Below are 17,500 nucleotides of genomic sequence, written 5' to 3' on the forward strand. Positions count from 1 at the left end.
TTAGCCTGAAATATTAATTTACCCAGGAAGCAACGCTGTGAATTAGAAACATCTTCTAATCTCATGCAAGAAAAGACAGCCATCTGGCTGTTGCGTGAATTTAAAGGGTGGAGGGGTTGGGGGCTGTATCCCTCCTTCTCTCCCGACTCCTCTCCTCTCTCTCCCGCGCACCGTAAACGCCGGCCATTAAAGTAATGTGTTCATCTACATAAAACCCAAATGGAATATAAAAAGATCATCGTGGTATGAAAGCCCATTTAGCCCTTCAATTAAAACAGTCATTGACTTAATCAAACATCTACTCTGGTCAATCAGGTGGCTATCCCTTTTCGTGCGTTTTTCGAAACCAATAGGCTAACGATGCTAATGCCGAAAGAAAATAACAATGATTCTAAAAGGGGGAAAATAATGTTTCAAGGTAGCTCATTATCATAACACAACTCTCCTAACTGATAGAATATGAGGGAGAGGGGGGATGATGGAGGGAGGAATATGAAACGTAGTGTGATTAAGGGACCACAAATGGCAGCTTAGGGGCAATCCAGTTTGGAGACCGGCCCACGGGGGTGGTACAGGTACCTGTATATCCCAGCTGAAACAGGTCTGAGTGTATCGGGGGGATGAGGTCTTAAGAGATCCTCTCAATCCCACTCTGACCTTGATTAGCTGGCCTTCCATGACCCACTCACTTCAATGGCGGCCGGGGATAATTTACAGGGATATAAAAGATGGAGAGAAAGAGTGGAGGGGAAAAAGAAAGTGCTGGCTAGCTTGGTTGGAAGAAAGCAGGATATCCCTTTCCCCTGTCTTCCTCTATTTTTTGCAAAGTAATTGCTTTCACCCTTGGTGGTGACCTGGACAGATTTAATCGCTCCGCTCCCCCGCCCCGGTCGACTGAATCAAATTGGTCAAATTAACAGCGGTTTCTTGGGGAGAAGTGTTCACCTCAGTATTTGTGTAGGTATGCCTATCCCTGCATGAAATGCTGTCTTTACACACCTCTGCTGAGACTAATGTGTATGGAGGAAGACAGACCTCGGGGTATACAGTCTGTTGTTGTATAATAAGACAAAGAACATGTGAATAGCATCAATTAGCTCCAAACATAAGGGTAAGTGGGAATACAATACGATACGTATATATATATATATATATATATATATATATATATATAAATGATATATCTTTCAGTATTCACCCTTATGTGATAAGTATCTATTGTGTGGACACTTGCGCTCTCACACTCTGAGGAATGACACAGACTGTAAACAGAGGTGGAGAGGAGAGGTTGTTCAATTTAACATCACTGTCTCGTGGCGTAGTCGAGAACAAGGAGATAATTCGTCGCTGTCAGAAGATACTCTGGTGAAAAACAAGCTTGCGAAAATCATGAGAACATTTGGCTTAAGCTCAATACACTACTGCCCTGTCTAGCCTCATGTCAGGTTTAATAACAGTCTCGCTGGGTGTTGAAGTAGTAGCGTACAATGCAACCAACATTCTTCACTGTGCTGTAGGTAAAGGAGTAAGGCCAGGGGGGGTGTAAGGGGCGTAGGGATTAAAGCAGTGACGCAGTCCCTACATAAAGTCATTAGTATGGGATTATCCTATCAAGCCACATATGAGAAATCTTCGATCAACAGTAGAATGACAAACAACACAAATGACCGACTCACCTGGATCTAGCTCTTGGCCAGACAATTCCCACCGGCACACACACACACGCACACACACACACACACACACACACACACACACACATACATACACACACACACACACACACACACACACACACACACACATACATACACATAAACACACACACACACACACACACACACACACACACACACACACACACATCAGACCAACCTTTCTCTCACTCATTAAAGTGCCTTTAGTTCCCTAAAATGCTCTATTTAAACTGAGATCATGCCTTTTCATCAAATGGTAATCCTCTAATAACGTTAACCCTTAAATCAATAGATGACTATTCCTTCCTGTCTGTTAAACGTCTGGAGATCGGGAGACTTCTCTGACAAAAGCCTTATGTCTACCTCTTGAAGGAGGTGTTCTACCACCAAGGCTGTTGCGAAAGCGTGAGTTTAGAATTATAAGGTTCTATCTCCGTTTAGGGTAGTTCAGAGATATTGAGCGTCAACGTTTTTACATTCCATTATGTTTTGTGAGATGGAACCTTTGTATTTTATGAATTACTAACTCGAAAATGTAAACATTTTTAAAATAACACCACACAGGCATTAATAAACACCTAACGGATCAGATTATGTAAAAAACTAAATTTTGACAAAAATGGAGATAGAACCTTATAATTCCTTATAATGATCGAAAGATGATCCTTATTCTGACGTCTAAGCCTGTGTTTCCTTATGGAGAACGGTCGTTACACCTTCCTCTAACATCATGTTTTGATGACAGATCACCACGGGTCATCCCGAGGGAGACAAGCGTGTGTTGCCATGGTGATGGGGGGGGTAGTGGGGGCGGACCTGGTGATCTTGTCGGTGCAGGACATGGTGACGAGCTGCTCCCCCTGCAGCACCCCGTCCCACGTCTGGACGGCCCCCCGGGGTACCGGCAGGGTCCCCTCCCCCGACTCGATCTTGGTCCTCAGGTGACGGTGGGACTTCTTCAGCAGGTGTCTACTGCTGTGCACTTCAAAAACGGAGCAGAAATAATTGACCATCAGCCTTAACATAATACACTTTATACTCATCAATGGGTTGAAGTCCTATGTACTGGATGTACTGGATGAAGAATCTGCTCAATATGTCTGGGTCAAAGGTTTCGATAATCACACATGTATGTAGAATGTGTACTGTAAATGCATGTTCACGTGCATGTATGTATGCCAACGACATGACTGTGTATGTAATGTGCGTTACTATGCATGGAGTTGTACCTTTATGATCTGACTCCATGATTGGTTGCAATTCCACACATATGGAGTTGCACAACTATGCAGTAAATATGCAGTTATTGTGAGCCATTCCTCAAGAAACTAGAATTAGACTCCTCCTCTCTAGCTGTTGCTATGGTTCTCTTGATGCAATGAGGGCAAAATATTAAGCCTCAAGTTCCACTCTGAAGTGTAGAGGAATAGGCAAAATAAGGTATTATGATTATTATGCCCTAATGCATAAGTAATTTTCTAATCTGTAAAAGCTGATTGATGAACATTAAAAAGGTTTAATGACCAAGCGAGAGAGAGTTCAAAGCTTTCCAGGGAGACAGGGGCTTCTTTTCAAGCAGGCATGATTAAGTTGACTCAAATGTTTTTCCTTTTTTTCGTTTCTTTTCTCTCTCTCTCTCTCTCTCTCTCTCTCTTTTTCACGAAAACCCTCACCATCAATATAATGATACAGTGGCATCCGTCGCTGAATAGCGAGATCGGTTCTGAAGAAAGAGGGTGCGGAAAAATATTTTTGATGGAAAACTGTCAGGAAGATTACATTTCTAACCCTGTAAGTCACACATAAAAACGCCAGCTATCTAAATGAATATACATTTTTTTTATGGAGTAAGCATTAAAATGTCATCTGTTCAGCACAGTGGCTTGCCAGGCTGAAAGGGCCCCCGGATGTAATGTGACATGAAAAGGATGCCAGTTTCTTGACAGCGGCTGACAAAAGCGGAGCAGAAGCTTTCAAAACCTCCGCCAGAGAGTATGATCCCTTTAAAAACCACAGTTAAAGAGAAAACCAAACCACAAGGAAAAGGAGAGAGAGGGAGAGGAGCGACAGATACACACAGAGAGAGAGGGAGAACGTCAGATACAGAGAGAGAGAGAGAGAGCGAGGGAGAGGGAGATAGAACTCTGTGTCTTACAGTCGGTGGTGATTTCGTAAGGCGAGTTGAGTCGGCCATCCCCACAAGGCGATGTGCTGATGTACATATGGAAATGGACGTTCTCCCTCAACCTATAGCCGCACTCTTTGTGACGGACGAATATGGACTCTTCCCAGTCCTCTTGCCTTTTGCTTGGAAAATTGAGGGATGAAAAAAGAGGAGATAGATGAGAAGTGACCTCAATTCATCACCACCACACATAACCGCATCCCCTCTCTCCTCTTTTTCAATGATAAAACGAAACGCAGAGAAGACAAACATTGGCCCTATTCCCTGACCAAACCTTTTTCTCTCCCCCTGTCACTTCAGCTCCTGAACATTACTCAGGCTGAGCAGGCTGATGACACATCACGGAGAGGAGGGTGGGGGGGTGACTACTTTCACATACATCATATCTGAAGGCTGAGAAATGATTATGATTCTTAACTCACACTAGGAAAACACTACTGCTCCGGTCAGTTTCTCCCTGACTGATCATCATGGTGAGTTGAGTGTCATTGCAAACTGACTGAAGCTTGTACACTAGTATGGCAACCATTTGATGGTTTTTGAATGTGTAAATAAATACATTTAATTAATTAATTTCTAATGAGTGACTTCATTGACCTATGTTAGAGTATGCCTGGATGTAAATAAAACCTAAAAAGAGACATATTGATTAAAAGCAGGCAATTGCATTTTCAGTCCAGAGGACTTTACACAAAGCATGATACTAAACAGGAAATCCCTGTAACACTTTCTGTCCCCTGTCCTTTAAAAAAATAAAATACGGCCATTTTGGCATTTTGTTTGGCCAGTTTTATGATGTCTTATCTTTCTCATTAGCCATCTTGCTTAGCTCTGTACTTGCCATGGTGGTCAGACAAAAGTCAATACTGTGAATGCAAATATGACATTCAAGGGGCTGGCCGTCTGTCTGCTAATCTGAAGCATCAGAGTGGACATTTAGGAGCCCATGAGGCTAAGAAACACTACATTCCTCCCCCGCCAAATTTGTTTTTGCTAAAGAGCGTTGTGCAAAAGTAAAACTTGTGCAAAGACTGTTTTGGTCATTTGGTGTCACCAAAGTGTGTCTGCCTCGATCAACACAAACGTTGCATTAATATAGGCGGGCCAGTAAAATGGGGGTTTTGGACATCTTCATACAATATGAAATGATCCCCACCCCCTCATTGCCAGAGACCTGTCCCCTGCCTCTATGCAGACTCAAACTTTGCTGAACAAAATGAGCATTACCCGCCATGCCCACTAAAAGCAGCTCTTTATAGTAGAAGCACATTGAAAAAAATTAAGAGTATGAGGTCCATGAGCGAATGACTGAAGCATCATTTGTGTATCTTCTACTCATGCGTTGGCACAGTCTATGGCTCCTTGATTAAACACGTATTTTTAAAGCTGTGCTGTTACCATGGAGCTGATTAGAGGATAACCTGCACATATGATGGGAGAGGGCAATGTTTCACAAAAACAATGTCTAGTTGTAGAGATGCCTACTTACGAGTAATATAATATAATCTTTATTTTTAGTGCATTTAATTAACACATCAGAAGAACATTCCTCATAACAATGTACATGATAATTAGTAACATACTGTATACTGTATGCCTACTGATGTACTATACATAGAAAAAAAAACATAGATTTGTTACCTTAAGAAAAGCTCCAACTGAGAGTAAAGAAACCGCACTAATGCTCTCCTGGCAGTGATCTCAGCGTGGCAATCGTTGACAACAAGTCCCTGGCCGCTCATGTACTCCCCGTTGATGCATTTGGTACCAGTAGATAATGCGACCACCTGTGCTTGCCTCAGGTCCAAACCTATATAGACACAGAGAGAAACAAACACAAAGAGAAACAAACAGTGTTAGAAGTGTTCTTCTTGACCGTAGACATCTTCTACATCACTCTCAGCCGGTGAGTCAATGGCAACACTAGTGTTGTTACAGAATATAATAATTAAAGGCATTAACACTGTGCTCATTGTATAACTTGGGGGCTTCAGATGCTCAATATTATCCTATCACTGAATGATTCAGTTAGTCAACATTGGTCCTGGTGCAAATGGGTTGTAGGTAGACAATCTCTGTGACAGGATTCTGAGGGTAGGGGACATCATACCCCTTTAAATACTATCTAACTAGTCAGTGGTAAGGATGACTATTAGTAGACAATAACGGAGACTATGCCAATTGGTCAAACAAACAAATCTTTGAACACCAAAACCCTGAGTATCTCTAGTAGTATTAGATAATGACCGTAAACAATTGTACAACACCCTAACAACATACAGTACCATTAAGGTCCTCAAATAGGGAACCTACCACTCAAGACATGATTTCTGTGAGCATAGCAAGGACAAACCCACACACCACCACCAGCATATAGATCCTCCACCTGTTCAACAATCAACAGACCTATTTGTTTGATTTTAATTCAAAAGCACCATGGTTGGTGTTTTTTTTTCTTTTTCAAATGAAGGAGTTTCAGCAGCAGGATTTATAAAGCAGCACAAAGCAGGAGTGTGTGACGGGGGCTGGATCAGCATGCTTAACCGTGCTGTCTGCTCAGCTCTGCCACAAATCTCTCCATCGTCTCTGAAAGGCAGGGTTCACTGCGTTTTGCCGGACCTGCAGGCAACCGCGGGTGCAACATATGAGCTTTTATCTGCTGCGGCCCAGATGGTATTGTGCAGGCAGGCAGCCTCGCCACCTCCACCGCCACCTCCACTGGCAATAATAATAAGACCCAGCTCATATTGAGCTAGGGTTAAAGGCACAGCCTTTGAAACCCATTCTGCCACCTATCGCTAACCACTGACTCGCGGCTCGGATAGACCTGGGGACTATACAGTCATAGGTTTGACTCTACTGTATTTCCCAGATGATAATACAAGCTCACAGTATTATTAAATGGTATTTAATAAAAATTTAAATAAAAAACCCCACTGTATTATTAAAGATATTAGTGCCATCAATCAATCTTTTAGAGACAGAAATGCATAAAACGCTAAGGCTGTGAGCCTTAACTACTAGGGAGCTCAGAATGGTCACATGGTTCTACACTGACAACTAGAGCTTTACGATACAGTATACGCAACAACAGAGATAAAGGGTTCGTGTGCACTTTATCCAGCAAGGAAACAAACCACCTGGTGACAGACGACGAAAGGAAAAGAAACCCAGCCTCAAGAATAATGCCCCCCCCCCCCCCCGCCCTTTTTAAAGGAATTCCACTATCAATCAGTGAACCCGCCCTGGCTGTAACACTCCAGAACCACCATCCCTTCCCTGGCCAAAGGGATCCAGGCCAGAACCAGAAGATGGATGCTGCTAGGAGACCAACAGGCTCCTCCTTCCTGTATTGTGTCAGCGAGCGCCAGGTCTGGGGCTTCAGTGAGAGAGCCAACACCACCACCACCACCACCACCACCACCACCTCTCCTCTCCCCCTGTACTCCACATCACCTCAGAGCAGTCCTGCCTCTTTCTGGGGTGGATGGATAATGCACGTTAAAAGGGGCCAACCTGCCCATTTTGTGCTCCCTTTTTTCTCTGCTGTTCCACCTAAGCAATTGTTTAAATCAATTTTGCAGTGGATAATTTCTCCGAGCTGCTCTCTATCTTGCCATGAAATTGCTGCCCGAAGTTGCCCTCGGTGTGGCGGAGAGGAGAGGAGAGAGAAGAAGAGGAGGGCCTGCAGGCACAGCTGCTTTTAAACCAGAAATAATCACCAGCATCGCAGGGTGAGAAAAAGAGTGTCGGAACAACATAGTTACACAGGCAAAAGGCTTCAGGCACTATTCACACACAAACACATCTGTTGATTACTGGAGAGAGAAGGGTGCCAGCCAGAGGGCTTGGGAGGGAGGAGAGCAAGTGTCTAAAACTGTTCATATCATATGATCGTATTTAAATACAGTCAACATGGGGTAATCTCGAAAGCAGCGCAGAGCCTCACGCAGTGCGATACGTACTATCGGTGGTGATTCTTATAAACACTAACACAACAAGACGTCGACTCGACTGTATATCAAACGTACGTTCCGTCGTGTTCGTGGCTTGCTTCGGAGCACTGATTCGGATGCCATGGCTTTCTGAAAAGCCATCTAAACTACTTCAGGAAAATAGCAGCATAAATATGCTCCCAATTCTAAACAGCATCAACAGAGACATTAATTTGTATTTCTGCCAGTTAACTACATGAAGGAATATAACTACAGTAGCTGCTGTTTTGAGAGTATATGTATATACAATAGTGACATATTTTCTGAGACACCCATACTGGTTTCACCAGCTCTAGTCTATGAGAGAGCTAGCTAGCAGGTCCATTACACTCAGCTTGCAATGTACGCTGGGAGAATGGCCACTCTCCACCACGCTCCATTACACACAACACTGCATTTCTAAATGCCAGTAATTTGTACTGTTTACACAGAGAAGTGTACAGTTCAGTATAGTTTTACCAGAGGATGTTCCTTCTCTTGATGAGAGGTTAATAACTATCATCAAGTAGGCATTTTCCAAAAGAGACGAGTGCAGTTTATCAATTTCTTTATGAGGCAATCATCATAAGGAATGAATCCTGATGAGGGAGCTTAAGTTGACATATCATTTAAGGGGCGTTAAATGATATAGACTCCATACATTTTCCAAATCTTCCCTTTACCGATTGGCAGAACTAAGGCAAGGTTTACTCAAAGGTTATTCCTTTATCTGCTCATCGTTCTGAGTAGACAGAAATATGTTTTTTAATAACCCATTATTTTTTTAAGTCCTATAAATGAGCGTTAAAATGATTTTCTCCCGGAGTAAAATGAGCTATCAAGGTCGACATTAGTGACTCATTTACATTCCATTATGCTAAACGAGCCTCATGAAATGATCCTTCACATGTTGTTCTTTCATTGGAAGATGTTTGAAGATTACTACTAAAAACAGCATAAAATCTGAAGAATCATTAAAAAAAAAAAATGAAAAAAGATATGGTAACGTAAATAGCTCATAGAGAAAATTAAGATATTAAACCTTGACATCTGTGACATTGTCTGAATAGTATAATAACATATTCTGGAAATAATAATGTAAGCTACCAAATAGGCTTGCTTTCATCTATTGCACAGAAATATAGGCAATGTGTATTGGCAAAATTGTTTCAACAATCTATTTCTCTGAACAGACTATAAATACCATACATATGATATTTGTCCATTATACCCTTTTAACCTGCTCCTGTCACTTTAAACACCTTGACCATAATTCAAAGCATATAACACTCAATATTAATGAATATTATCAAGAAAGAGCAGCAACGATAGATAAAGTACAACGAGTGAAAGATTCCTCTGTGAAAGTGGATATCCAGACTTCAAACCATCACAACAGAATAATTCACAACTTGTTTGAAATCTTTCCACTCTCTGAACAGTTCCATTAAAATCCCATATGATTTATCTTCAGAGAGAGCCTTGTAGCCCGGTCGGAAAAAAAAAAGGCGGGTCATTTAAACATTCCGTCGAAACAACTTAAAAAAGACTTTGACATTTTGTCATGGACTTCCTTAGCGTTTCAAGACAAGTCTGATGTGCTAAACCATATTTCCATCTCCTCCATACGCTATCTTAGATATCAAATGGGATTATCCACACCTTCTGACATCGCGGGGCTGTTTACTTAGCCTTTTACAAGTGACTCACCAATAGGAGGCTTCCTAGTGGGCCAATCTCTCCCAGGTTAAACCTGTCTCTGTGGGCCTGGACTCAGAGGGAGCCGTGGTTCAAAGACGGACCGACATTAATATTCCGGTGGCGCACGCAGTAGTGGGAAAACAGCCAATAGATGTTCAGAGAGGGGGAACAGAGCCCCTAGTGTTCCTGTCAAGTTTTGTGTCTGCTAGCTCGCTGCAAATACTTGGGTAGCCCTGCGCCTGGATCTTTGAAGATAACACTCCCGATTAATAAACAAACAGAGCAATTATTGGGAGTCAGGGAGAGGAGAGGAATTGGATTAGGTCAAGGCGAGCAGGGTCTCACTGAAGTCTAAATTGATGAGCCGCAGCTCTCCAAAGACATGGGAGATACTGATCCCCTCCCCTGACCCCCAGACTCTGCAGCCAGAGCAGATAAAGCTCTCCACAGACACACACATCTCAGTGTACAGTGTGTGAAGGTCCAATATAAAAGAGCACGAACAATACATGAAATGTATGTGGTAAAATAAATGTTTATGAACATAATTCACATCATTCGACTCTTTTTTTAAAAATACTTTTGACTGTTCGTTTGGTCAGAATAACTACAGTATACAGTAATGCTATACATTTGAACCATCTTCAGAAAGTTATTGAGTTATACACTTTGAAATACCACAAACCTGCCGAGGTATTGTCAAACCCACAAGAGCGAGCCCAGAGGAAGCCCGGCGTACGCTAGGCTGACTGACATGGGTACAATGTCTGTCTCCATCACCTTGAGGGATGAATGGTAAATAATTCATATTACAGTATATGCTCTGCAGGTGCACAAGGATGCAGTGGAGTCTCTCTCTCTATCTCTCTCTATATATATTGCACTAGCTCAATAATTCACTGTGATATAAAAGTCAATGAAATTTGCCATACCTCTGGTCATTACGATGCCTGCCAAGGTTTTGTGGCGTACATGCATGGGAGAGCAGCTGTCTGCCAGCTTGCCGTATTTCTCCCTCACCAAGTGGAATATTGAATCGGCAAAGTCCTGAAAGACACAATCAGTTCTTTTATTTCTCTGGGTAGACATGGACCAAACCATACAAGGTTTATATTATCATTATACTGTATATATTGTTTTATACAGGTTATCCCTTGAACATCAAATAAATCATACTGTTTATAGTGATTATTTGCAGATAAGCCTACTGTATGAACAGGTATAATAATAATAATAATGATACTGTGAGAACGGTTGAGAGGCTAAGCGGGGCACATGAGATAATGACAAAATGACTGTAGTTCAAATAATTTTCACATGACATGAACACTAGAAAGGCATTATCACTTATCAGACATGAATATGATACAGTCAATCTGCAACACACAAATGTTTCAGGCAACAGTTGTAATATTCAATTACAGTTCTTTTTTTTCCATTTGAAAACAAACACAAAGCCACAAAAAAAAATCTGCACAACAGCAGAGACACATTTGTTTTCGATTCAAAGCGTTTGTCCAAAGCACTCTCGCTAATGAATGCCGAGGGCTGGGTCCGTGTCATGGGCACTCAGTCGGGATGAACCATCTGTGCGTTTAGCAAAGGTATAAATTCATACTCATCACCACATCATCGCGCAGCTACAGTAGTGCAGCCAGCAAAAGCCACCTCACTAAAGCCCACACTGTTAAACAGATGTCGCCAAACTGTGAACATTGACACCCTCTCCACTACTATGTGTGTTATTCTATGTGGTAATTATGGGGCTTAGTCTCTCAGTCCCAACCTTGCCAAAACAGTAGTTTATCAGAGGAGGGTAAAGGAGGGAGACTATTCGGCATCCGGTGGCCCTCAGCACAGATTTGAGCAGCCAATAGCTTAGAGGACCTCAACAGACATGATGACTGCTGCTTAAAGAAAGAGAGAAAAATGATTAGGGAGCATATTGCGCTTTCTAGCCTCGTCGGGGGCTGTAAGCCTCGCACAGTTTGATATTGAGACCAGGGTGTTCACATCTCGGGGAGTGGGGGGGTGTCACACTGAGGCCTCCTGGGTAGGACCAGCGTGCCCTGGGGGAGACGACGTCTTCCATCGTCCCTCTGAGTTTAGAATGGTGAGAAAATGATATTGTACAGCAGTACAACATGTGACTGCTCGCACAAGTCCCTGTCAGAACCTACAGTATCACTTCCATTATCAGACCAGGGTGGGAAACGTACATGAAACACACACACACACACACACACACACACACCCACACCCACACACACACACACACACACACACACAGACACACACACACACACACCCACAGACACACACACACACACACACACACACACACACACACACACACACACACACACAAGCACGTGCGCACACATGCACACACTCATCATGATTTATTTTCATACATTTAAGTCATAGATGTAAAATGTTTAGATGAATGTACAATTAGATTTTAATGAATGTATAATTAGATTTGGCGTAAAGGATGGTTCCTCTCTGATATAGCAATAATATAATATACATAGCGGGGAGCCCATGAACTTTGAACCCTCCGATTGAATTATATATTATTGAAATATAAATAAAATACAAAAAGCGGAGAGACCATGAAAATCCAACCCCCCAACAGTTAACCTGCAGGTGGTTAAGCTATAAGCAGGTTTAGTGGAACTAAAGCCGAGTTCACATCTAGGATTCGCAAAGCAATGCAACGCGACGGGTCAGACTTAGAACTTTAGAAAAAACTCAGCAGACATTCCAAAGAATCTGGACGTTCTGCTGAGACTTGTCAAGTTGCTGGCGACGCCTCGCAATGCCTTGCAAGTTGCAACTGCCGTCGCAGGGCCATCGCAGGGTAATTCGGACCGCTGCAACTCCAGTTGCGTTGTGTTGCGAATCCTAGATGTGAACTGGGCTCATGTCTCATGAAGCTAGCCTGTCTGTGTCATGAACCTAGCCTGTCTGTCTCATGAACCTAGCCTGTCTCATGTGCCAGGATCAGCAAAGGTGAGGAAAAAACCCTGACTGCGTCTTACTGAACCTGCCTGATACTTCAATAGGATGGTTTTATTCTAGCCTGATACTTCAATAGGATGGTTTTATTCTAGGGCAGAAGTTCAAAATAGTGAAAGCAATAAAAAGCCTTGTAACATGTTTTGTTCTCTCTCCTGCTCTCTCCCTCTCTTTAACAGTGCAGAGTATGCTACTGTAGCACTGTGGCACCCTCAGTATAGGACTAATGTAGCTGAAAAATGGGGCTAAGGAGCTTCCTATACAGTTGTACAGTACATCACCCTGGCCTGTAGCAAGGAGCTCTAGCTGTATACATTTTGTGAGAAAGTTTGGAAATACCTTCTAGTGGCTGTACTGCTCAAGCTGTCCGTACAAAGAACATAAACTAGCTTGCTTAGTTCCAAGAACACTTGGATACCATAATAATAATAATAATAATAACTTTAATTTATATAGGGCCTTTCAAAAAGCCCAAGGACGCTTGACATGACACAACATTCTCCTCAGCGGGAAAAAACAGTTTTATTGACAACTACAGTTAGTGACATCTCACATATATAATTTTGTATTCAAGACTTAATAGAGTACGACATGTTCTGCTTGATTCAGAGGGATACTGGTAGTTAATTTAAGATATCAGAGAGTGGAGGTACAAAATGTTTATGGCAATCACAGCGCAGCATAGTGCGTCAACACAGCCGGCAGAGCTGTCAGGAAGATTGCCTGTGACTGTTCTAAAAACTCTGAGGCTAAGCTGAGAGACTGTGCATCATGATAAACACATTGGGATGAGGAGGGTTCAGACTGTCCAAATGTCATACTGATGGAATGATGGAATGAGACTTTCAGGTTAAAGTCCAATCAAACCAGGTCCAAAAAAGGCCCAATGAAACCAGATTTCTGTATAAAACTGAACACTGTGACCGGACTCTTTTCATCATAAACTCAACTTAATTATTAGCCTTCTTCTTCTTCTTCTTCTTCTTCTTCTGCTAAAAGCTCCACATCTATCTCCAAGGTAACCGAGAATGTCATTGTCAATTCTCCTGCAACACTCCCTCAGACATCAATATTGTGCCAGGAACACAAATGTCAACAGGGAAATTTTCTCCACTGATCCCTGACCCAGAAGTCTCTCCCTCTCTGGGGGCAGGTCTGACAGGGGGACTGAGACGCTGCATAATTTCCTGTGGAGAAAAAAATATTCTAAGCAGGTCACTGTACTAGCAGACATATCGCAGGTGTTTAGCAGGGATAAAAACACAGATCCACCGCCTTTACACTATATGTTCACTATTCCATATTAAATAATCAATAATCTGAAAATGTGATGACTTCTGATTTTGTCTTCTTAAAGTATCATTTCAAATTAAATTGCCTACTGTCCCTCTACACTTATATGCAAAAATCCCATCTCCTCATAACCTACAGTATAGTGGGACTAAAGGAAATTCCAGGGGGTGGAGGAGGCTAATGCTATTGCAATTAACTCTCATTATTGCGTGTACGGCAATAGCATGCATTTGCAGCACTACATCCATGACGACAGAGGGCATTGCAATCTCCAGTTCAAGAGAATCCAATCATATGTCTGTAAGAGTGGAGGCACATTTTTTTTTCTCTCAAACCCCTGCTACCTTATCAGGCACAAGCAGAGCAGCCATGGCTGCATAAAAATAGGCCATGTCTTATATTTCTTTATAGAGGTATTTAACAATTCATTCTCCAAGTTTTAATAGTGTCCCCCTGCCTCTATATCATCCTCGTGCCCCTGCCGCAGAGTGTGAGGCTTTTGAAAGTCTATATCCATTCAGTTGGTGGAAACCTTGCCTCTGGGGCTTTTTAAATTCTCAAAGTGCCAGGCGCCCTCAGAGCGAGACAGATCCCCCCTCTTGTTTGTTCTCTATTACCTGTACCATTAGATACTGTACACTCTCCACATTCCTCTCTCACCTCTCTCTCTTTATCTCTCTATTTCCTTCCTTATCTCTCTCTCTTTCTTGTAAGAGCTCCATCACTGGCATAAACATACTGATACATCACTTCTTTCTTTTGATGCTGTTGGTTTTTCTTTTGTTTCGCCACACAAAAAGGGGCTTGTTCTGTGACAATGGCCCTGGAAGATGAACTGTGTACAGATTTGAGAGCGTGCTGCCACGTTGCCTCAAACCATGTCCAACCTTTCTGAGTGCCATGTCCAGATGGCTCCGCAGCCTGCGGAACAGATTTTTGCCCAGTGATGCTTTTAGCTCCATCAGCAGGGTGTTGTCAGTCAAGACCGGCCGTGCAGGCACCGCCATCGTTACAAAGAAAGCTTTAAAAAAAATATCAAACACATGCTTGATGTGGGAAAAGAGCGATACATGAGAGCAGGAAAGAGGGAGGGTGGGAAAGGGCGAGGCATTTTTGTCTGTTTCCTTCTTTTCTTTCCTTTGTTTTCATTCAGGGGGGAAGAGATAGGCTGTAACACCCGGATCATCCACTACACACCTGAACTCACACTGTGCCTCAACATTGCTCTCAAAATGGCTGATCTATGAGAAAGGTTTGTCGTGACAATCAACATAGCTTAATTACAACATATCCTTCCATATCCATATACTATGATTAGACAATTATTTCGTGTGTTACAAGTCCTATTTCATACAAATAGAAAACTAAATAAATTGTGTCGTGCTTTTTAGACATACATGGTGGTTAGGTAGTATTAGGCATTAACCTTGAGTGGTTGAGGTAAGGGTTAAAGTTAGGGTTAGATTTAGGGTTGGGCGTCAACTGTGAGTGGTTAGGGTTAGGGTTAGGGTTAAGAATAGCTCAAAATTGTTAGGGTACAGCACGTTTGTCAGGGGAAGGTATGAGCAAACATTAGCAATAAGAATTAGCAAGTTCAACTTTTGCTTGAGTTCTTGCCTTCCTACCCTTGAGTCTCCAGGGGCAAACTGAGTGCAAGAAGGATGAACCGAGAGCACATAGATGTCGCTTCCATGCTTGACCATGGTCAAAGCTAGCAACAAACCCGTCTTAATTTGAGACAAAGTCTCAAGAACCAAAGAACCAAAACGGGACAATTGGCCTGACCAAACAATGGACAAGAGGGTGTGCCACTATAGTAGTTTCACCAGCATCAACATGGCATGCTAGATAGTACTGTAGTCTTTAATGGCTGAATCACGTTCTGTGATAAGTGTAAGTTGGACCTCTTATGGGCTAACCCACAGATCCATCAACTTAGGGTGTAGGTGGAATATTTGGTGATTGGAATAGCACGTCTCTCAGCAAGTCTCTAAGTAAAGAAACTGTGCTATCTGCACCCACCAAGGTCTCCCTGCGTGAGACAACTGACATCACAACTCTGCGTGAGAGGACTCTCCCCATGAGGCAGTCTCTCGGCAAGTGGGAGGTGTCTCTCCACCACAGTAGCGCCATTAGGCATGTTGTGGAGACAAGCACACAGCTGTGCCGATGCAGAGAAGGAACCAGATGCTACGACCCATTGCTGGAATTCTTGCGGAATGAGAAGGATGCCAAGCGGGACTACCACTATCAGGAGGCTATAGGCCCAAGTAGCCTCAGGTGCAGCCTCCAGTACGAGTCGGAGCTGGACTAAACACCTCAAGGTATTCCTTCAAGAGAGGAAAGCCTCTCTTCTGTCCATGGTGGGGTCCAGAGTCACTGATTTGTCCTTTGAGTCAGTTGAGCTTTTTTCTTTTTTTAAAGTTATTCTGAGCGGGGCAATCCCACTCATATTTTTTCTTTTTAATGACAGATATAGTAGATATTATGACAGGAAGGATGGGTGAGAGAGAGAAGGGATGACTGATAAACTCTGATGTGTAAATATGCATCTTTGAGGTGTACCGTGGTGTGGAAGATTCATGGATCGCTAAACGTAGTAAACCGTTTGTTGGGTTGAACCGTGTTGACTGGAAGAGAACTAATAAAAGCACTTGTCAAAATTGTCCCAAAGCAGATTCAAACTCTTGTTTGGGTTGCAAGTCTTGGTTATACGTCCTCCATCCTCTAAAGCAGGGGCTTTCAAAGCCTAACACAGTGAGCCTCCCGTAACACTAGAACAGCCATGCCTTTTTTACCTACTAAAAGAGCCCCCATCACTAAAAGAGCTTTTAGGGTTTCTAAAAATGTGCTTTGGCAGTTGTGAAAAAAAAGAACATTCTCACACACTGAACATTGTGTTTTCAGTTGTTTTGTTGTAGTCTGTAATGATGCATATAGTGTTTACATTTTTGCAGGCTTTGAGCAGCTGTTTTGGTGTGAAAGTTTGAGTTTTGAAGAGAGAAGGTGTGGTTTTGTTTATGTAGCTTTAGAAAAGAGTGTTGTGTTTAGAGTTTTGTGAAAATGGAGGAAAGTTTTGTGAAATGTGTTTTAGCAATTGAGAAAAACTGTAATACAATACAAAGGTTCCATCTCACAAAACATAATGGAATGTAAAAACGCTTTGACGCTCAATATCTCTGAACTACCCTAAACGGAGATAGAACCTTATCATTCTAAGCTCACGACTTGTTCCTTCACGTCCAATGCCTTGTCTGAAATGTGGTGAGCCACGGTACTGTCTGATAGAGTCTAGCTTAGGTACTGTCTGATAGGGTCTAGATTAGGTACTGTCTGATAGGGTCTAGCTTAGGTACTGTCTGATAGGGTCTAGCTTAGGTACTGTCTGATAGGGTCTAGCTTAGCTGCTGTCTGATAGAGTCTAGCTTAGGTACTGTCTGATAGGGTCTAGCTTAGGTACTGTCTGATAGAGTCTAGCTTAGGTGCTGTCTGATAGGGTCTAGCTTAGGTACTGTCTGATAGAGTCTAGCTTAGGTGCTGTCTGATAGGGGCTAGCTTAGCCGCTGCTGTCTCTCCCATCATTATGGAACACGTTTCCTTGGCAGCTGACAGCCTCAGTGGAAGACATT

The 17,500-nt window shown here is 42.6% G+C and overlaps 1 protein-coding gene across 1 annotated transcript in view; it reads right to left on the minus strand.

The window, feature by feature from the left end:
• The window catches only part of adarb2 (adenosine deaminase RNA specific B2 (inactive)), a gene marked incomplete at both ends in the record, with an annotated part of 130,680 nt that overhangs the window by 9,099 nt on the left and 104,081 nt on the right, over positions 1–17,500 (minus strand). Inside the window, 4 exon segments of the mRNA XM_080544278.1 lie at positions 2,514–2,679; positions 3,853–4,004; positions 5,524–5,692; positions 10,490–10,604. Coding sequence (XP_080400404.1) covers positions 2,514–2,679; positions 3,853–4,004; positions 5,524–5,692; positions 10,490–10,604 — 602 coding nt within the window.

The sequence above is a fragment of the Nansenia antarctica genome (assembly GCF_963989245.1).
Source record: "Nansenia antarctica genome assembly, chromosome: 13".
Classification (NCBI taxonomy): Eukaryota; Metazoa; Chordata; class Actinopteri; order Argentiniformes; family Microstomatidae; genus Nansenia; species Nansenia antarctica.